This window comes from Trichomycterus rosablanca, chromosome 1 (genome assembly GCF_030014385.1).
Source record: "Trichomycterus rosablanca isolate fTriRos1 chromosome 1, fTriRos1.hap1, whole genome shotgun sequence".
Classification (NCBI taxonomy): domain Eukaryota; kingdom Metazoa; phylum Chordata; class Actinopteri; order Siluriformes; family Trichomycteridae; genus Trichomycterus; species Trichomycterus rosablanca.
In genome coordinates, this window is record NC_085988.1 from 85289227 (window position 1) to 85310932 (window position 21706).

General features: G+C 45.5%; 1 protein-coding gene across 1 annotated transcript in view; it reads left to right on the plus strand.

The window, feature by feature from the left end:
* Positions 1 to 21030, plus strand: part of golgb1 (golgin B1) — a 36030-nt gene extending 15000 nt beyond the window's left edge. Inside the window, exons 10-20 of the mRNA XM_062997043.1 lie at positions 2511 to 2580; positions 4360 to 10339; positions 10433 to 10856; positions 11005 to 11238; positions 11328 to 12143; positions 14877 to 15061; positions 15622 to 15781; positions 15874 to 15959; positions 16382 to 16453; positions 17733 to 17823; positions 18700 to 21030. Coding sequence (XP_062853113.1) covers positions 2511 to 2580; positions 4360 to 10339; positions 10433 to 10856; positions 11005 to 11238; positions 11328 to 12143; positions 14877 to 15061; positions 15622 to 15781; positions 15874 to 15959; positions 16382 to 16453; positions 17733 to 17823; positions 18700 to 18837 — 8256 coding nt within the window. The 3' untranslated portion in view covers positions 18838 to 21030. The remainder of the gene's footprint in view (positions 1 to 2510; positions 2581 to 4359; positions 10340 to 10432; positions 10857 to 11004; positions 11239 to 11327; positions 12144 to 14876; positions 15062 to 15621; positions 15782 to 15873; positions 15960 to 16381; positions 16454 to 17732; positions 17824 to 18699) is intronic.
* The last annotated feature ends 676 nt before the right edge of the window (positions 21031 to 21706 follow it).

The following is a 21706-nucleotide window of genomic DNA, read 5'->3' on the forward strand; positions in this document are numbered from 1 at the left end:
GTACAGGAGTGGAGGAACGTGGAGATCAGCCGATCCATCGACGTACGGTCAAATAAGAAGGTGTGCGTGTGTCGGAGGAAGCGAATATACCCTCCTTGTCCGCCATCGGGGTCTCCAGCAGAGGAAGAGGAACTGGCTATGACTAAAGTGGGAGAAAAAGGGAGAAAATGCAGAAATAAAATAGAAAAAACAAATATATATGTATTAGGGATGTCCCGATCACGTTTTTTTGTTCCCGATCCCGATTATTAATTTTGATCCCGATCCGATACCGAGTCTCAAACCGATACTTGTATTTTCTAGATATTGTGTAGATAAGAACTGGATAATACTGTTAACACAGTGCACACTTCAACTACATCACAGTTATTCACATTAATCCAGTGTACATGTTTAACACCTGAATAGCTCTGCAGTGCTGTAGGTAAAAATGCTGCATCCAAACTATTGCTTAATGTTCTTTTATTTTTACCAAATCAATCAAAATGAGTGAGATAATTACAGTTTTACTTTAAACTTTACATTCGAAGAAAAAAAATCTGTCAAAATAAAATGGACGAGCTCTTTTGTTATGAAGGAAAGCCAGTTTTTAAAGTGCTTGTAATGTGACGATGGTTTGATGGACGTTTCTATGCAAAGTGAGTGTGTTTTGACCCTTTGGGGCTTCCATAGTGCATGGTATAGCATGCTTGGCTCTAGCTGTCGGCTATTCGGTACCGTAACAGAAGAAGTTAATAAAGTGTTCCGCTCCCGACAACATGTGAATATAGCGTGTATTTATTTCTTTATTAAGCGAGTGCATCACTACGATGTTTAGTAAACCGGAGTGATCCTCGACTCACACACCGTATAAACAGTAAAATTCTACAGTAATGAACGCAGCTCTGCTCCCACCGCCTCGTGAAGCGCTCACACTGCAGACGTTACACTTCACTGCTGGACTCGTTTCACTTTCCAATTCAAACTATTTCCACACAGCGGACATGCTGACGTAAAACAAAAGATCGGGATTACGATCGGGTTTAATAAAGCCGATTCCGATCAGTTAAAAAATGCCTCGATCGGCCCCGATCCCGATCTTCGAGATCGGATCGGGACATCCCTAAGATATTACTTTAAAAAGCTAAGAAACGCTCAAATACTGAATGCATGACGTTCCGAATAAAGGGATTCAACCAAATAAAGTTCCCTTATAGCCACTATGGCGTGATTAGCATGTAGGAAAAGCAAGAACGCTGTATAGGAACCGTGTGGAAGGGAACAGAGCTAATGAATATTCTCCGTTACTTGAGCCGGATCTACACACTGCTCGTTTACTCTGAGATTACTTTGTTTACTTAGCGGGCGTGTTTTTATGCCTGAAGGACGATGATAAGAACCAAATCGTTAAGGCCAGTGTCATGGAAAAATATGGTGAGATTATAAATAAAAACAAAGATTATTGTTGGTTGGATTGGATTGAAGAATTTAATGGCACGATCGTGGGTTCCTCCAGCAGTCTCTCTGGACAAGAACCCCCAACAGATGCAAATGCTATCTCTTATACTGCTCTGGTCACATGACATTGGGTGTGGGCTTTGAAGCCCCTATTTTATCTTTGAAGTCCCCACCCTGTTAACAATTACCCCCATGTGCTTTACATTTTATTACTTAACAACAGTTGCTTATCTCTGTGGTCTAAACTCCCAGTCTCTGCTCCAGCACAATATAACACAGGATTTTAAGACACAGAACAGCATATAACTAAACTTGAAGTAATATTAAGCATAAAATGTAATTTCTTCCATAACACTAGTTACCTGGGTTGAAGTAACTCGGGCGTGGCGCTCAGGTGGGGGTAAAACGTGACCTTTCGAAGTCGTCGTTTCGAATCTCAGATCTGCCATCCGGCTGGGCGGGGCGGCTACATGAACAACGATTGGCTTGTTGTTCAAACAGGGTGGTGGGCGGATAGAGACCTCATAACTGGTGCAATTACGACCTCTGCTGGAATAATGCATTGATCAGGGTGCGGCTCTCCGTACGCAAAGCTGATCCGCATACGAACTCGTCCGGTGCAGGTGAAAAGATGCAGTCGGCTACTGCACACGTGTCGGAGGGGGCGTGTGTCAGTCTCGCTCTCCTCAATCGGGACGGGGGTCAGCACCAGTGGGGAGGGAGCATAACGCAATTGGGGATTGGATACGACTAAAGGTCGGGAGAAAACTTGCCCGTTGGTGAGCGTCCAAGACTCCAAAGGACACACAGAGCATCAAACCCTTGTGTGCCAGTCAGAGTGCCCATGCAACTCCTGTCCACCATCCAAAGCACCTATAATGTGCACGCAGAGACGTAAGAGACAGAAGAAGGTCGACTGGTCCGACCGCTCCTGTTCTCTCCAGTTTCTCCCAGTACCAGACACCACAGGTCCCGGCAGGTCCGAGCTGGTTAGACCGCTGACCCATTGGCTCGTGATTAAAGTGTACGTAGATGTTCCTGCTGTGTAAAGTAGGTGTGTGTGTGTGTTTCAGGTCGCTGCTGAGTCACAGGGGGGTCAGGGGACCGAGCCGCCTCAGAGGGATCTGGACGGGGCAGATGAAGGTGAGCGCATCCAGACGGACCGTGTTCGGATTAAGCGACTTTAATCTCGTCTTCTCTCTGACCGAACACTTTCCTCGTGTCTCATATTTATTTTATACTAAACTATAGAGCTGAAAGTATTCGGACGCCTGACCATAAGCTCGCTGGACGTCCCATTTCAAAAACAAACGAATCTGGAGCAACAGACACTCCGATGAGAAGCTTTGGAGACTTTGGAGTGTGTCTGTGTGTGGGAATTTGTGCCCATTCAGTCAATAGATGACAGCATTTGTACAGCTGGTACTTATAGTTGATGTTCCAATTCACCCCAGAAAGAAACCCACTGACTATTTGACGTAATTCAGTTAGTGCTTATATAAATAATAATGTAAGTCAGGAACAATACGCTCACACACACTCAGCTATAATACACACACACACACACACACACACATTTAGAGCTGTAATACACACACACACACACACACAGAAACAATACACACACACACATTTAGAGCTGTAATACACACACACACACACACACACACACACATTTAGAGCTGTAATACACACACACACACACACACACACATTTAGAGCTGTAATACACACACACACACACACACACACACACACAGAGCTGTAACACACACACACTTAGAGCTGTAATACACACACACACACACACACATTTAGAGCTGTAATACACACACACACACACACAGAAACAATACACACACACACATTTAGAGCTGTAATACACACACACACACACACACACAGAAACAATACACACACACACACACACACACACACTTAGAGCTGTAACACACACACTTAGAGCTGTAATACACACACACACACACTTAGAGCTGTAATACACACACACACACAGAAACAATACACAGACACACACACACACACACACTTAGAGCTGTAATACACACACACACACACACACACACACTTAGAGCTGTAATACACACACACACACACACACACACACACACACACACACACACAGAAACAATACACAGACACACACACACACACACTTAGAGCTGTAATACACACACACACACAGAAACAATACACAGACACACACACACACACACACTTAGAGCTGTAATACACACACACACACTTAGAGCTGTAATACACACACACACAGAAACAATACACACACACACACTTAGAGCTGTAATACACACACACACACACACACACAGAAACAATACACACACACACACACTTAGAGCTGTAATACACACACACACACACACTTAGAGCTGTAATACACACACACACAGAAACAATACACAGACACACACACACACACTTAGAGCTGTAATACACACACACACACAGAAACAATACACACACACACACACACACTTAGAGCTGTAATACACACACACACACACACAGAAACAATACACACTCTCTTTCACACACACACACACACACACACACAATCTCTCTCTCTCTCTCTCTCACACACAGATAGGGCAATTAATCTGTCTGCATGTATTTGGACTGTGGGAGGAAACCGGAGCACCCGGAGGAAACCCACATGAACACAAAGAAGACATGCAAACTCCAATCAGACAGGACTTACATTTCTCCATTTGGGAATTGAATCTAAGACCTTCTTGTTGTGGGGCGACAGTGCTACCCACCTAACCACCGTGCCACCCTAATATCAGTACGGGTCACGTACGGGTGAAATGTAGTCTTACATGTTTGGAAATATTTATAGACTTTAGTAATTTTAGGTTTTTTATTATTTTCTTACCTCAGATGCTGCATCACTCTCAGAGAAGGTCTCGGCTCTGGAGCAGCAGCTACTGGAACGAGAGAAGGAACTTTCTGCCCTCACAGAAAAATTAGCATCTACTGAGCAGCAGAACCTGCAGACGTTAAAGGAAGGAAGTGCTGAATGGGAAATGACTAAAAACATTCCCAAACCTGACAGTCCTGAAGCCCTCGCGGGTCTCGAGGACACTTTGGAAGAAGACACGACTCTAACTGCTGTAGAATCTTCTGCCATGTCTACATCAGTCCTGTCCAACGAGAGTTACTCTGAGATCACTGGAGCACAGGCCGAGTCACCTGTAGAGTTAAAAGCAGCCTCATCGGACGAGATGGTGACCAGCACAGACTCCGAAGTCGCTCACAGCAGCTGGACGCTCCTGGAGGCGATCAATCAGGAGCCGAGTCCAGAGTGGCCTTCCCAAATTCAGAACTTCGGCACCCTCCAGATTTCCACACAGTCTTGGGAGGAGACCAGCGAAGAGCAGGTCACTTCTTCATGCTCCGCGGTTGAGGTGGAGTCTTCGTCCGTGGTTATTCGCGAAACGGTGCAGGTTCAAATCAGCCAGAAGGAGGCGAACTTGCTGAATATGGATTCCACTTCTGGTCAGGATTTTGCCCAGATCCTGGCTGAAGAACTCCAGAAGAGATACAGTGAAATACTGAATGAACTCCAGCAGCTGAGAAAAGTGGCCTCTGAATCCCAGGAGAAGGTGCATCTTCTGGAGGAGGAATTGAAATCACTGACGCTGGTTAGAGATGAAGCGGAAGCGAGGGCGCAAAGGTCTGAACAAGACTTGATGGACGCAAGAGCACAGCTTCAGAAGGAGGCGGAGGAGCAGACAACCGAAACGGATTCACAAATTGATGTCAAGAAGTTCCTTGAGGAGCAAGTGGAGAGCCTAAACCTGGAGGCTCTATCTAAAGATGAGAAAATTCAGGCCCTGCAGGGAGACCTCGATGAGATCCAGAGCAAACATCTTCTGGAGGAGGAATTGAAATCACTAATGCTGGTTAGAGATGAAGCCGAAGCGAGGGCTCAAAGGTCTGAACAAGACTTGATGGACGCAAGAGCACAGCTTCAGAAGGAGGCGGAGGAGCAGACAACCGAAACGGATTCACAAATTGATGTCAAGAAGTTCCTTGAGGAGCAAGTGGAGAGCCTAAAACTGGAGGCTCTATCTAAAGATGAGAAAATTCAGGCCCTGCAGGGAGACCTCGATGAGATCCAGAGCAAACATCTTCTGGAGGAGGAATTGAAATCACTAATGCTGGTTAGAGATGAAGCCGAAGCGAGGGCTCAAAGGTCTGAACAAGACTTGATGGACGCAAGAGCACAGCTTCAGAAGGAGGCGGAGGAGCAGACAACCGAAACGGATTCACAAATTGATGTCAAGAAGTTCCTTGAGGAGCAAGTGGAGAGCCTAAAACTGGAGGCTCTATCTAAAGATGAGAAAATTCAGGCCCTGCAGGGAGACCTCGATGAGATCCAGAGCAAACATCTTCTGGAGGAGGAATTGAAATCACTAATGCTGGTTAGAGATGAAGCCGAAGCGAGGGCTCAAAGGTCTGAACAAGACTTGATGGACGCAAGAGCACAGCTTCAGAAGGAGGCGGAGGAGCAGACAACCGAAACGGATTCACAAATTGATGTCAAGAAGTTCCTTGAGGAGCAAGTGGAGAGCCTAAAACTGGAGGCTCTATCTAAGGATGAGAAAGTTCAAGCCCTGCAGGGAGACCTCGATGAGATCCAGAGCAAACTCTTTGAGAAAGAAGGTCAGGTCAGGATGCTGGGGGTCCAGTTAGAGGACAGGGAGCTTGCCTTCTCTGAAGTGGAGGAGAAACTTACTCAAATGGAGGACAGGATACAGCAAAGCTCGCATGAAGCTGACATGGCCAAATCGGCTTTAGTTGACAGAACGTCCGAGCTAGAGGACTTGCAGCATTGCCTTTCCTTAAAGGAGCAGGAGATGCTTGAACTCAATGACACCATGACCTCCAAGCTGCTCCAAGCTGGAGAGGAAAAGTTTGCCCTATCTAATGAAGTAAGAAACCTAAAGGATCAGATGCAGGAAATGGAAAAGACCTGGGAGAACCAGCACATGGAGACGCTCAAAAAGCCATCCAATGAAAGCGAGGAGCTGGTCACTCTGCGCAAGGAGAACGAGAACTTGACCGCCCAGATAGCCACAATGAAAACTGACGGAGAACTGGTGAAGAGAAAGTTGCAGGCAGCTTTGGTACAGCGCAAAGAGCTAATCAAAAAGGTTGCTGAACTTGAGAAAGCCACAGGAGGCAAAGAGAGAGAAGATGTCGCCCTCTGTAGTGCACAGGATAATAATGAGGAACTACAGAAGCTTGAAGAGCAATTACGAGAGACCAGGCAGATCTTGAGTTCCAAAGAAGAAGCTCTGACAGTCATTGAGCAGAAAGCATTAAGCCAAGACCAAGCACTGGCAGAGGCACATGCTGAAATCCAACAGCTCATGGAGAGATCTAAAGTTGACGAGGAACGCGTCAAACTCCACTCACAGATCACCACACTGGAAACTGAGCTGGATGCGCTGCAGAAAAAGTTTCAAGAAGCCGTGGATTCTCGTAAAGACACCCTACGCAAGGCAAAGGAGAAGGACAGACACCACCGCGAGCAGCTGAGACAGCACAAAGAAGAGTACAGTGACCTCCTGAAACGTCTCGAAGCCGAGGATGAAGGCAAAGCTAAGCTTCTAAAACGGCTTCAAGACCTGGAATGCCTTGTAGAGTCAAAGGAGCAAGCTGACAAAGAAAGGCTTGTGCACGTTCAGGAGGAGGTTAAGACTACTTTAGAGAATGTGGAGAAACAAGGGTCAGGGGATTGGGTTCAGGAAGACTGGGACGACTTTGCTGGACCAGATGCCAAAACCAATCAGCAATCTGCAACTCCTGACCAGCCTTCACAGGCAATATCAGAAGACAACAAGGCCGTCATCAGTTTCCTTCAGGAACAAGTGAAAGCTGAACAATCTGCTCGTATGGATCTAGAAGAGCATCTTGAACAGAGCAAGGCTGCAGTTTTACTTAAGGATACTGAGATGCTTGAGCTCAGGAAGGAGCTGGAGACTCTGAGGGCAAAGGAGAGGCAGATCGATGCCCTTTCAGAAGAACTGGACACCCTAAGAGAAAAGTGTAAGCAGGCAGAATCCCATGCTGAGTTGTTGAAAGCAGAAGTTGAGGAGGCTGCAGCCACAGCCAGGGCAAGCATCTCTGTGGCGGAGTCTCCAGTCGCTGCTCTTCAGGCAGAGGTAGAGGAGTTCAAGCAGTTCCTGCAGAACAAAAATGATGAGATCATTGACCTTAGCCAGCAGCTTAATGAGCAAGGAGTCCTTCTGATCAAGATGCAGGAGACTGTCTTGGAGAAGGATAATTTAATCGCATCCTTGCAGGAGGGTTTAAAGACGGAGCAAGAAAGGAGCCAAAAAATGGAAGCAGAAATTGGGCAGCGTCAGGACGAAGAGAAAGACGACAACACCGCTAAGGTCCAGCAGCTTCAGCGTAAATTTCAGGCTGCTTTGGTGTCACGGAAGGAAGCTCTCAGAGAAAACCAAACTCTAAAGCAAGAACTAGCTGCTGTTGAGAAAGTGCAATTAGAGTTGCTAACAAAGATTGAGAATGTTGAGGCCGAACGGAGTAAGCTGGTGGCTGAGAAGGAGAAGCTCATCGAGGAGGTGGATCGAACCCTGCTGGAGAACCAGAGTCTTGGTGCTGCCTGTGAGAGCCTCAAACTTGCCATGGATGGTCTGCTGAGTGAAAAAGATGCCTGCCAGCGCCAGATCGAGAGTTCCAAAGAAGATGCTGAGCAGGCAGCAAGGAGATGGGAAGAGAAGCTGCAAGGCATGAAGGAGGAGTATGAAACTTTACTGAAGTCGTACGAGAACGTGAGCGACGAGGCCGAGAGGGTTAGAAAAGTCCTAGAGGCCGCCCGACAGGAAAGGCAAGAATCGGCTGCCAAAGCTCGGGCCCATGAGGCAGCCAAACAAGAAGCAGAAAGGTTAGCAGAGGAAGCTCAAAAGGAGGTAGATGTTGTGAAAGACAAAATGAGGAAGTTTGCCAAGTCCAAGCAGCAGAAGATCTTGGAGCTTGAAGAGGAGAATGAGAACCTTAGAGAACAAGTCGAGAGGAAAGGGAATAAAGAACCAGACACAGGGTTAAAACATGAGCTGGAACAAACTAAAAGTGATTTAGAAGCTTTGAAAGCAGATTTGATCAATGTAGAAACGGAGCGAAGTTCTTTGGAACAAGAAACTAAAAACCTAAAGCTGCAACTGGATCAGGAAACTAGCAAGAAGAACACTGGCTTCTCTGAAGAAGTAATTAAGGAGGAAGTGGTTGCACAGCAGTCGAGCCTTGTATTGAGTGAAAACCAAGAAGTTCTAGTTGGAAGAGCTTCTCAAGAGCTACTGGACCAGAGGCAGGACTCAGAGGAACCCTTGCTTAAACAAGAAACCACAGACGTGAAAACTGAAATAGTATTGAGTGCAGAAGCAGAGAAACGTCTCAGGAAAAAGGAGGCAACTCTTCAGACAGCAGAGATCAACATAAAGTCACTTCAACCTGCTCTTGAAGAGGAGAAGAAAACTAGAGTGGAACTGGGACTAAACCTAAATGCAGAGTTGGTCTCACTGAAACAACAACTTCAGGAGTCCATGGAAAAAGAGAAGACTTTGACTGAGGAGTGCCTTAAACGAGAAACCCAGCTCCAGGAGCTTCGCGCAAACCTCGAGGACACCAATGAAACCAGTGTCAGTCAGGAAGCTTTGCTTGGTGCAGAGTTGACCTCTCTCAAGCAGCAACTTCAAGAGTCTGTTAAAAAAGAGGAAATGCTTAAGGAGGAGTGTTCCACAAAAGAAGCTCAGCTTCAAGAACTTCGTACCAGGCTGGAGATGGAGAAGGATGACCTTGAAGAGCGACTGATGAACCAGCTGGCCCAGGTCAACGGCAGCATCGCAGGTTATCAGCAGGAGGCGGCTGATTGTCGAGATCGACTTGTAGACCTGCAACGAGAATTAGAGAAGATGGAGAGGGAGCAAGCAGAGTCGGAGGCCATGCTGGTGAGTGAAAGGGCTCGGGCGGCAAGGCTGGAAGAAGATAAAAGGCAGGCCCAGCGGGAAAGAGCCGAGGCAGAGACCGAGGCAGGCAAGCAGAGGGAGCTGGAGCAGAAGCTGAAGTCTGCACAGAGGGTGAAGGATAGTAGCCAGAGTCGGGCTCGTCAGCTTGAGGAACTTCTGAGGGAGAAACAGCTGGAGGTCCGACAGATGCAGAAAGATTGCATCCAGTACCAGGAAAGAATCAGCGAACTGGACAGACAGGCCAAGGCACTGTCACTGGGTAAAGATGAGGCGTCCAGTGAGCTAAAGGTGGCACATCAGGAGATAAAAAAGATCACAGAAGAAAGGACCAGGCTTGAATCAGAATTGTCCACTTTCAAAGAGAACCTAAGTGTTGCTCAAGGTGAGGCGAGTCAGGCACTTCAGGACAAGAAAGCCACAGAAGAGCGGTCTCGAAAGCTAGAGGCCGAGTTAAAGTCAGAAGCCGAGCGAACCCTGGATGAAGTAAGATATCGCCTGGGAGCTGAGCTGAAACAGATGGAACTGAGGCTGGAGCAGGCCTACCGAGACCGGGAAACGGAAGAGGAGGCGACCCTGGAGGCCAGGAGTATCACAGAGGCTGTGGAGAAATATGCGCAGGAGACACAAGCGCGCCTGGACGAATCCCTAGCGCGCCTGGCCGCCTTTTCACGCTCCATGTCCTCCCTGCAGGATGACCGCGACCGTGTTCTGGACGAAGCTAAGCAGTGGGAGAATCGGTTCCACGGCACCCTCCAGGGCAAGGAGGCTGAATTGCGGGAGGCTGAAAGCAAAGCCAAGAATCTTTCTGAGCGACTTCAGAGGGAGGTGACGCAAAAGGAGGAACTGCAGAACTCACTAGAAAGGTTAGATTATTTTTAATAATGAGTAACGATTAAACTCTATTAAACACTATTGTTAGTTATTTTATGTCATTGTTCCTTGTGGCTCATGTACAGGTTGCAGAAAGCAGAAGAACAGTGGCAGTTCCAGTTAGACGAGGCCGAAAAGCAGCACAAGGAAGCCCACACGGCTCTGGAGAAACAAAGAGCCGACTTGCAGCAGAGACTGACCGAGGCAGAAAGCTCTCTCGTCCGGGCGCAAAGTGAGCTGGACTCGGTGAAAGCAGAGGCAGAAGGACTACGCCACAGAGCTAACGCTCTAGAAGAAGCAGTCGGCAAACTTCAGGCTGAGGCCAACCAAGCCAGGACCACGATCAAGGAGCGAGAAACCGAGGAGAGGAGGTTGTGCTTAAATCTGGAGCAACTGGAGACGGACTTGCGCTCCTCGAAAACCCTCATGGACACTCTTCAAACGGAGTTGGCTGAGAAGCAAAGGAGGGAGATGGAGCTCCTTGGAGAGAAGGAACAAGCTGTAACTCAGGTAATCATCGGTCCTGAAGGCCCAAGCTTGTCCGATTCCAACAAACGTGGTCCAGCTCAGGACGTCTTGATTCATTTTCAATAGATATTATCCGAAGTTGTAGATCTTATTGATGGATTTTATTGAATTCTTGCTGTCCTGACACCAGGCCGTGGAGGAAGCCAGGAAGGAAGCCGACGGCAGGGCGGAGGAAGCCGAACGAGAGTTGGACGAGAGAAGAGCAACCATGCGAGATCTTGAAGACAAAGTCCGTAAAGCTGAGGAAGACGCCAGCCAAAGCAAAGCCCGACTCGACTCGTTCACGAAGGCCATGGGGTCTCTTCAGGATGATCGGGACCGGGTGCTGAGCCAGTACAAACAGCTAGAGGAGCGACATCTCCAGGTAAGATAGATCATTTCCTTCACAAGACGATTTAGCAAAATTCCAAGACTTCAAAAGTGTGAACCTTCTGCTTTTCTTCCCCCAACTAGTTCATGATGGAAAAGGACGGTCTTATTCAAGAGGCAGCAACCGAGAACAACGGTTTGAAGGAGGAGCTCAGGGCCCTGCTGGCCCAACGGGACGACCTCCATGCAGAGAACGCCAAACTGGATGCCCAGCTCCATGGCTACCGAGATGAGTTGAGTCAGGTCCTCAGTATGAAGGACTCCCAGCATAAGAAGCTGCTTTCGGTACAGCTCGAACGCATCAGCGCCTTAGAGAAGGAGAGGGAAGAGTTCACAGCAAGGATTGACATCCTGGAAAAAGAGGCGTCTGTGAGAAAGGGGCTTTCTGTAGAGCACGAGACCCTGAGCCAGGCGGGGCAGGTTAAAGATGCTCCTGGTGCAGAGGTGGAGAAGCTCAGGGAGCAGCTCCAAGCAGCCAAGAAGCAGATCGGCGGTCTGGAAGCGACTCTAGAGTCTGAGAGGCAGTCGTATGCGGCTCACAGCAAGGAACTGAAGGAACTGCGCTGGGAGGGAGGCATACTCCGAACGGAGACCGAGACTGCCGAGGAGAGGGTGGCGGAGTTGGCTCGAGACTTGGTGGAAATGGAGCAGAAGCTGCTTGTGGAAAAGGAGGAAGCAGCCCAGCTAAGAGCTCAGAATCAGGCCTTCGGTCAAGCCATGGCCTCTCTGCAGAATTCACACGATGAGGCTGTCGGTGAAGTCAAGGAACTGCGGGTCCAGCTGGAAGCCAAGGGTCAGACAGGACAGTTAGGTGCTCCGGCGTCCCCTAGCGGCACCAGTGGTGAAGTGTGGAGCCTGAAGAACGCCCTGTCTGCACTGCAGAATGACCGGGAGAGAATGGTACGTCTCTTTAAATACTGTTAGTAGTTTCAAGATGTTTATTTTGCACATTAAAACTAAATTTCCTTCCTCCAGGTACTTTGGTTTCCTCCAACCTCTCAAAATACTGTACTAATATAGTATTCTGATTTTGACAGTAGGGTAAATGCTAGGGCTGGGCGATATATCGAGATTTTATAAAATATCGATATATTTTCATACGCGATATAAGATAAGACAATATCGCGTATATCGATATAGATGTTGCGTTCCAATTAGATCCGACAGTTCGTCTTTCTCTTCTCCCAGTTTGTGTCTGCACATGTTCACCTGCCCCGCCCCTCTCCCTCACTGCCCCGCCCCTCTCCCTCACTGCCCCGCCCTCTCCCTCACTGCCCCGCCCTCTCCCTCACTGAACACAACTCACCCCTCCCTCCCCACCGCCAGTTCCTTCTGCCATCAGAACACATTTCTGTAAGTAAAACTCCATGATAGCATGGAGACGGTGGAGGAGCTGCTTAGTAAAAAGAATAATAATGGCTCAGTTATTTGGAGATGGTTCGGATTCAGTGGTGGAGAAGTGTCAGATGAGCAGCAGAATAATGCATTATGTAGAGAATGCCGAAAGCAAGTCCAGACAAAAGGTTCCAGCTCACCCAGCTCCGTGTACCTTTGCTCATTCGTTTTTCACTTCAAATCCCAAAGTTGAAAAACAAGAAAACGAGTCGTTATTCGTTTCAAAAACCAATATTGGAAAACGGAAATGCACGCGCTGACATGCATGTATTTACTTTATAAACAGTGTATGCGAGTGTTGAGAAAGTAATAATAACGTAGCGGTGCGTCTCCTGTTGTTCTGACTTGTGTGTGTATATTTGACGTATATATATTTGCTCTATCTGTAAAAATCAAACATTATGGGGAGTGATTTCTGTACTGGATGTTGTACGTGGTCGTGTTAGTTTATACTGGATGATCGCCCGACGTCCGACACGTCATTTATTTATTTATCTTCTATTATAGTATTTCTTGTTGTCGGCCAATAAACAACCAAACATTAATAAAATTGCACGAACTAACATTGCAGTAAACAAGGAGCAAACAGCAATTAAACAACAAATAAAGCTGTTAAATAATAATAAAGTGCAGAACGCTGAATAAAATGCATTAAATAACGTAATAGGTACACAGTAACATGAACGATTAGTTCTGCCTGAATTACAGAACTGAGTTCTATACGGTATAAAAAATAATAATCCAAATGGTAATGTTGTGGCGACGGTGATGTAAAACAATGTATAAAGTCCAAACATGTGAGTGGGGGTTTAACGAGAACGCTACTTTTAATGTCATCCAAGCTCAGTGCAAAACACGCAAGCGCAGCCGGAAACGGTCAATTTTTGTTATCTTCCCTACACGCTCGCTCCCTGCGCCCTATAGTCCACTTAACATTCTTAAAGGGCCAGACAATATATTTGTAATTCACATTACAGGACAGGCGAGACGTTAGAAAACTTTTTCTTAGAATAGTTCTTTTTTTTTTTAAGGAAAAATAGTTCCTGTGTGAGGGACAGTTGTGGTCTAGTGGTTAAGGTACTGGACTAGTAATCCAAAGGTTGCTGGTTCAAGCCCCACCACTGCCAGATTGACACTGTTGGGCCCTTGAGCAAGACCCTTAACCATAAATTGCTTAGACAATATACTGTCACAGTACTGTAAGTCGCTTTGGATAAAAGCGTCTGCTAAATGCTGAAAATGTCAATGTAAATGTAAGCTTCCCCAGCATGAACGTTACTAAAAGTGCCTGTAAAAAATTTGGAACATGTAGCTTTGTCTCAAAAGTTTCTTGTTGTTATTACCTTATGGGATGAAAAAATATCGAGATATATATCGTATATCGCCATTCAGCTAAAATATATCGAGATATTGCTTTTGATCCATATCGCCCAGCCCTAGTAAATGCTCTCAAACTCTTGACAGTAGGGTAAATGCTCTCAAACTCTTGACAGTAGGGTAAATGCTCTCAAACTCTTGACAGTAGGGTAAATGCCCTCAAAGTCTTGACAGTAGGGTAAATACTCTCAAACTCTTGATAATAGGGTAAATACTCTTAAACTCTTGATAATAGGGTAAATACTCTTAAACTCTTGACAGTAGGGTAAATGCTCTCAAACTCTTGACAGTAGGGTAAATGCCCTCAAAGTCTTGACAGTAGGGTAAATACTCTCAAACTCTTGATAATAGGGTAAATACTCTTAAACTCTTGATAATAGGGTAAATGCTCTCAAACTCTTGACAGTAGGGTAAATGCTCTCAAAGTCTTGACAGTAGGGTAAATACTCTCAAACTCTTGATAATAGGGTAAATACTCTTAAACTCTTGATAATAGGGTAAATACTCTTAAACTCTTGATAATAGGGTAAATACTCTTAAACTCTTGATAATAGGGTAAATACTCTTAAACTCTTGACAGTGGTTCGAGGAAGGACGAACCACAAGTCGCTGACAGGTTCTTGGGCGGCCAAGACTCATTGATGCCAAAGGACATAAAAAGACACCTGATCATGAGCTTGTTGGATGCCCTCAAAAATGAATGCTGTTGAAATAGAGTGACCTCTAGAGTGGCCTCAATCCTCTTCTTAGGTGGCTTCTTTGAAGGCAGCAATTAGGAGGACAGTTTCCTTCAGATCTACTAAAATGGCTCAACGTTTCTACTGATTAATGACATTTAACCTCTTGAACTTTCTGTTTTAGCTGGAGCAGCTACGGTCGCAGCGCAGCGAGCTGGACAGGCTCGGATCTGGAGAACTCTCCAGACCCACCCAGACCATAGAGGAGGAACGTCGGAAGATGGGTGAGATGGAGGAGAACATGGCGAAGCTGCTGACGGAGAGAGATGATAAGCTGCAGAGAGACCAAAGGGAACTGGAGATGCTCAGGTAAGAGGTTTTCAGTTCTAGTGGTCTAGAGGCCACTTCCAAAACAGCAGACTAGTTGAACTTCTACTAGTTCTCTGGTGTCTAGTTCTGGTGCCTGTGTGCCCATTGTAAGAGCTTTCAATGTTGGACAAGTGTTCCAGTGGGCACTTTTAGCATCCGACCTAGAATTATCTCCAATTTGATCCATAGTAGATCTTCTCTTGGTACCAGATGCCATGTCTTCATGTCCTCTGGCATCAATGAGTCTTGGCTGCTCAGCAACCTGTAAGCGGTTCATGGCCCATCCCACCCCAGACTCACCCCTTGCTTTTTGGGAGATACTTCAACCCAATTGTCTGTGCATAACGAGCTGGTCCTTATCAAAGTCCCTGAGATCTTTATGCTGATCACATCTTCTGCGCTCATTAGCAGAACTACGTGGAACTTCCATCAGTTCAACATCTAACAGATCCCTCAGTAGAAGAGGAGCTGAGTGGATCTTCATTTGCAGTGCATTGTGGGATATGTAGTTCTTGCCTAGGGTTTCCTTGTAAACGTACCTGGTTCTTCACCCTCTGTAGGTTGGAGTGTAGTGACTGGCAGGCTCAAGCCGAGTCGCTGAAGCAGCAAACTCTGGCAACACTCTCGGACCGTGACCAGCAGATCAGCCACCTCAGTGCCATGCTGGAAGAGGCACACGCATCGGAACCCAGACTGCTGAAGGAACACGCTCACAGACAGGTGAGAGGAACCTTCAGGTGCTCCAGAACGTTCTGAGCTTCTGACTTTAAATCCAGAGCGTTAAACATCTCGTCTGTTCTGATCTCCATCAGGGCCGGACTGCAGAAGACGGGGCCCCTGGGGGCCCTCTGGGGCACACTGAGGACTACAAGGCTGAGTGTGTTCTTCTCCAGAGGAGGTGCTGTTACTAAAACATCATCACGACGTTTTTATTAGTTCTGTCCTTTCATGTCCTAATAGTGTGTGTGTGTGTATATGTGTGTGTATATGTGTGTGTATATGTGTGTGTATATGTGTGTGTTTGTGTTCATATATGTGTGTATGTATATATGTGTGTGTGTGCTTGTGTGTGTTTATGTATGTGTTTGTATGCATGTGTGTATTTGTGTTTGTGTGTGTATTTGTGTATATATGTGTGTGTGTGTGTATATATGTGTGTTTGTGCGGGTGTTTGTGTGTGTTTGTGTTTATATATGTGTGTATGTATATATATGTGTGTGTGTGTGTTTGTGATTGTGTGTTTTTGTTTGTATGCATGTGTGTGTGCGCATTTGTTTGTGTGTGTGCGTGTGTGTGTGCGTGTGTGTGTGTGTGTTACAGGTTGGATGAGGAGGTGGAGATGAAGATCAGTATGCAGGAGCAGCTCACTGAGGCGCAGCATCAAATCGAACGGTGTGAATCTAATCACATGACCATCATTTCCTGTTTTACTGATGTACTCTAACATCCATCCATTCATTCATTCGTTTATTTATTCATTCGCTTTTATTTACTTTCCATTAATTTATTCATTATTTTGTGTTTATTCTATTCTTTTATTTATTTACTTATTCACTCATTTCTTCATTCATTCATTTATTTATTCTTTTATTTATTCTTTTATTTATTCTTTCATTTTTATAATTTGTTTATTTATTCATTGACTTACATTTATAAATTTTTTCTTTTATTTATTTATCCACTCATTTTTATTTACTTTCCGTTAATTTATTCTTTCTTTCATTCTTGTATTAATTAATTCATTAACTGATTTATTCATCAATTCATTATAATAATTATTTTATTTTATATAATATATATATATATATATAATATATATTTAATCATATATAATAGTGTTTATTTATTCATTTATTTATTCTTTCATTCATTCTTTTATTAATTTATTTTATTTATTTATTAATTCATTATTTCATTCATTATTTTTTATTCACTTATTTATCTATTCATTTGTATTTTACTTATTCATTCTTTCATTTGCTGCTCATATAAGTGTGAGTGAGTGAGTGAGTGAGTGAGTGAGTGAGTGAGTGACTGAGTGACTGAGTGACTGAGTGACTGAGTGACTGAGTGACTGAGTGAGTGAGTGAGTGAGTGAGTGAGTGACTGAGTGCATTTGTAGATTTTCCGGGGGGTATTCATGCCTGGCTCTCAGTGTTTCCAGAAGGCACTGGTCCCACTGTGACCCTGACTAGAATAAAGTGAATGAATGAATGGGGTTGGTTGTATCTTTTAACAATTTGGGAATTTGTTCTTTTTTGGCAGCTTCATAAATGCCAAATCAGGTCCAGCTTGAGTGCAGTGTGTGTGTGTATGTGTATGTGTGTGTGTGTGTGTGTGTGTGTGTGTGTGTAAATGTGGCCAAAAGTATTTGGACGCCTGACCATGAGCTTGTTGGACGTCCCATTTAAAAAACAAACACTATTAAAACAGAGTGATGTCTGTGTGATATTTCAACTAGATCAGCAGCCACTCTTCTGAGAAGCTTCTCACAAGACTTTGGAGTGTGTCTGTGTGTGGGAATTTGTGCCCGTTCAGACAAAACATTGCAGAGTTTGTGTGGCTGGGCGCTGATGTTGATGTGCAGGCGACTGTTAGCAGCTCTGATGTGCTGTTACTCTTAATAATCCCCCGTTCTGATTGTGACCGTGTCGAATGTGTGGTTCTGTAGGTTCACACGGGACGAGTGGCACTCAGGACTACAGAGGACTCACTCTGAGACGGCTGTCCTCATAGAGCCGAAGGAGGGCGCCGTTACACGGGTACGTCATGTTCTGATCATGTTTCCTAGCCTGTAAGGTATCAGCACTGGGATTTTAACTACTACTGCACTTTTATCGCACACAGAGTTATTTCACATTATTCAGTAAAACAAACTGCACAAAAATGGCGCCCGACTGGGGCGGAGGATTATCACGCTAGCTTACTACCTCTCAGATCCGGGTTCCAATCTCGTTAGGTGGCCTACACAGACAAACACGTGTTCGGCTATTCCTGAGGATGATTGGTGCCCTTTTTGTGCTGTGCGATAGAAGTAAAAGTAATAAGCCGTAGCATAGTACTGCCAGGTTGCTGCTGTTGGGCCCTTGAGCAAGGCCCTTAACCCTCAATTGCTCAGACTGTATTGCCCACGCCACAGTTGGGCCCCTGAGCGAGGCTCAGATTGTATTCAGTCACTTTGGATAAAAGCGTCTGCAAATGTAAAGGTGTTTCCCTGGTGTTTCCGGGGTAACCGGACCTACTGCAACCTTGACCAGGATAAACTAGTGTTAGAAAATGCAGAGTGATTGTAAATGATTGCTGCTTTAATAAAATTATGCATGTATAATAGACTGTGCTGTAATAATAAGAAAAAGAAATCAGCCTGAATGGGTTACAGATCAGTTTTAAAGGCTTTAAGACTCCACCGAACAACAACGGGAGCGATTTATAGATATTTATAGGGATGTATAGGGAAATGAGGCAAAATATAAGGAAAATATGAGGATTTTCACACCATTCAGTGAATATTAGGAATGAAAACTGTAAATGAGGTTCCCACAGTCGCCCACAGTGAAGGAAGCACGTGTTGGCCCCGATTTTCCTAGTTAATTAGTCTGTACCGGTGTGAGTCTGACGACGGTGCTTTTGCGTTCCAGAGTCGGACTGGAGGACGGGGACTGGGCCGGATGCTGAGGGGGGCGTTCTGTTCCCGACAGAGGACCCCGCTCCTGGTCTCTCTGTACCTCCTCACCGTCCACGTCCTGCTCCTGCTGTGTTTCGGTGGATACCTGTGAACACGGGACGCCTACAGGACCCGATTGAGGACGGTCACCGAGAACGTTACTGAGTCCGGTCCGCTGACCAAAATCCCTTTACCTGTTTTTTTTTTTTTTTTTTTTTTTTTGTTAGAATGAAGGAATTTCTGAGCTAATTCGCCAAAAAAGTTCTTGCAGCCGGGATCCGAAATCAGCCGATGATTAAAAACCTGTAATAATAATCCAGAGGGGCAGCGACGCCCCCCAGGGGGCGAGAAACGTTCTAATCAGCGCCGTTAGCACAACGTCAGGGTGTTTTTTATATTTCTAATATTTTATACATCACGTTGGGTTGAATCTTAACATTCCAGAACTTTTAAAGGTCAGTATATGGTCATAAATATTGGGACGCACGACCACGAGCTTGTTAGACATTCACTTTGCAGATGAGATGGCACAGCCTGTTCTAATCTGGAACGGATTTTTAACAGCATTTTGAAGTCTGTCTGTAGGGATTTGTGCCCATCTGAGGCCCTCAGTTGGTGTTTGGTAGTGTTGAGGAGAGGGAAAGGGCCTTCCTCACTTACTTTTGGCCATATAGTGTACATTCAGGTTCCAATTAGTATCATTGTACTCAACGGCAGTATCGGCATGTGCGAAATAGAGTTCCGATACAGATTTGCTTCCTTTTTGTCCTGATTTAGATATACTCCATTCCACCTGTGCGCTCTGGCGGCCTCTGCTGGTTGCACAGAGTAATTTAATTCATATAATAAAGAAGGTCATCCAACTCCTATATCACCCCGTAAGCCTGTAATTACCCTGGGTGAGATCTGGGGGGTCCGGGGTTCGAATCTAAGCCGTGCTATCAACCGGTCAGGTGTAAGGGTGGCCGAAACAGCCTAGACGTTGGTCGGTGCAGGTCACAAGCACAGATAGGAATAGTAGGGTGGCATCAGGAAGGGCGTCTCTAAATTAGCAATCGGAAGGTTGTCGGTTTCAGCCCAACCGCCACCAAATTGCCACGGTTGGGCCCCTGAGCGAGGCTCAGATTGTATTCAGTCAAAACTGTGGATAAACACGTCTGCAAAATGCTGCAAATGTACAAGTAAATGTTCCTTTCTCGGTCCCGGTGTCTCCGGGGTAACAGGACCCACTGCAACCCTGACCAGGATAAAGCCCTGGTAAACAAATACAGGTGAGAAGTGACAATAAATGATCGCTCTTTTAAAAATAAAAATTAAATAAACATAGATCAGCCTGGAAGGGCTACAGAGCAGTTTTGAGGGCTCTAGGACTCCACCAAACAACAACGGGAGCGATTCATAGAGGCAGTTAGGGGCAAAAAGGGGGGAAATGTTATTTACAGGTTTCCAAAAGTACTTTGTCTTAAAGGAAGCACATGTTAGTACCAATTAAGCTGCGCCACGATCAAAGCGAATTCCGGAACCAAAAGCAACACGTTGTTTATAAATATGTCAGTCTGAAAAAGCCTTAACTGAGGCTTTAGGACTCCACTGAACCACAGTCGCTCAACTCTGAACAGTGGTGGATCAGCCAAGACATTAGGACCACCCCTTATAAACGTGCTTGTGAGGGTGAGGGGTGTATGGGATCAGATCCTACGGGGCTCCTTCGGGTGTCCTGTGGAGTCCATTTCTTCCAGGGTTCAGCGACAACTCATCCACACAGTGCCAAGAGATCCCATTTGATCAGCGTTTGAGCGCGGAGGGAGCCACTACACCCCTCCTCAGGGTGATATATGTGTTGGAGAACCTTTGATCGTTGATGATTTAGTACTTGTTTGGGTACGTCGGACCTTCTGAGACTCACGTTCCATAATGTCAGATCTAATAACACTATCAGATTATCAGCCTACTGACGTGCACCACACGGCCGAAAGTATTCGGACGCCCCGTCACATAAACGCTGGTAAGCTTCTCACAAGACTTTGGAGTATATCTGTGTGTGGGAATTTGTGCCCGTTCAGTCGAAAGAGCTGGGCATTCCAGTTCGAGACTCTTTGCAGGCCACTGGAGGTTTTTTTTTCCCCGATCATTAGAAGGGGCGTCCCGATACTTTTGACCGTTCGGTGTACCTGACCGTGATCAGAAGCACAACGCTGCTGGCTGTGGGGTTTTTCTGTACCTGTATGATCTCTGTAAATGATCCGTCTCTTCCTCTCTGCTTCTTACTGGGAGACATTTTCACAAATAAACTTATTTATGGGAACGAACGTCTCCTTTATTTTTGGTTTATTTGTAAATTCGGGCTCGTCAGGGACAGTTTAAGCGTTTTCGGTACACGGAGGTAGACGTTAGCTGGACAGATAAGACAGACAGGCAGATATAACAGACAGACAGACAAGACGATAAGACAGATAAGACAAACAGATAGATACAGTGCCTTGCAAAAGTATTCAGCCCCCTTGAACTTTTCAACCTTTTGCCACATTTCAGGCTTTAAACATAAAGATATGAAATTGTAATTTTTTGTGAAGAATCAACAACAAGTGGGACACAATCGTGAAGTGGAACGAAATTTATTGGATATTTTAAACTTTTTTTAGAAATAAAAAACTGAAAAGTGGGGCGTGCAATATTATTCAGCCCCCTTGCGTTAATACTTTGTAGCGCCACCTTTTGCTGCGATTACAGCTGCAAGTCGCTTGGGGTATGTCTCTATCAGTTTTGCACATCGAGATACTGAAATTTTTGCCCATTCTTCCTTGCAAAACAGCTCGAGCTCAGTGAGGTTGGATGGAGAGCGTTTGTGAACAGCAGTTTTCAGCTCTTTCCACAGATTCTCGATGGGATTCAGGTCTGGACTTTGACTTGGCCATTCTAACACCTGGATACGTTTATTTGTGAACCATTCCATTGTAGATTTTGCTTTATGTTTTGGATCA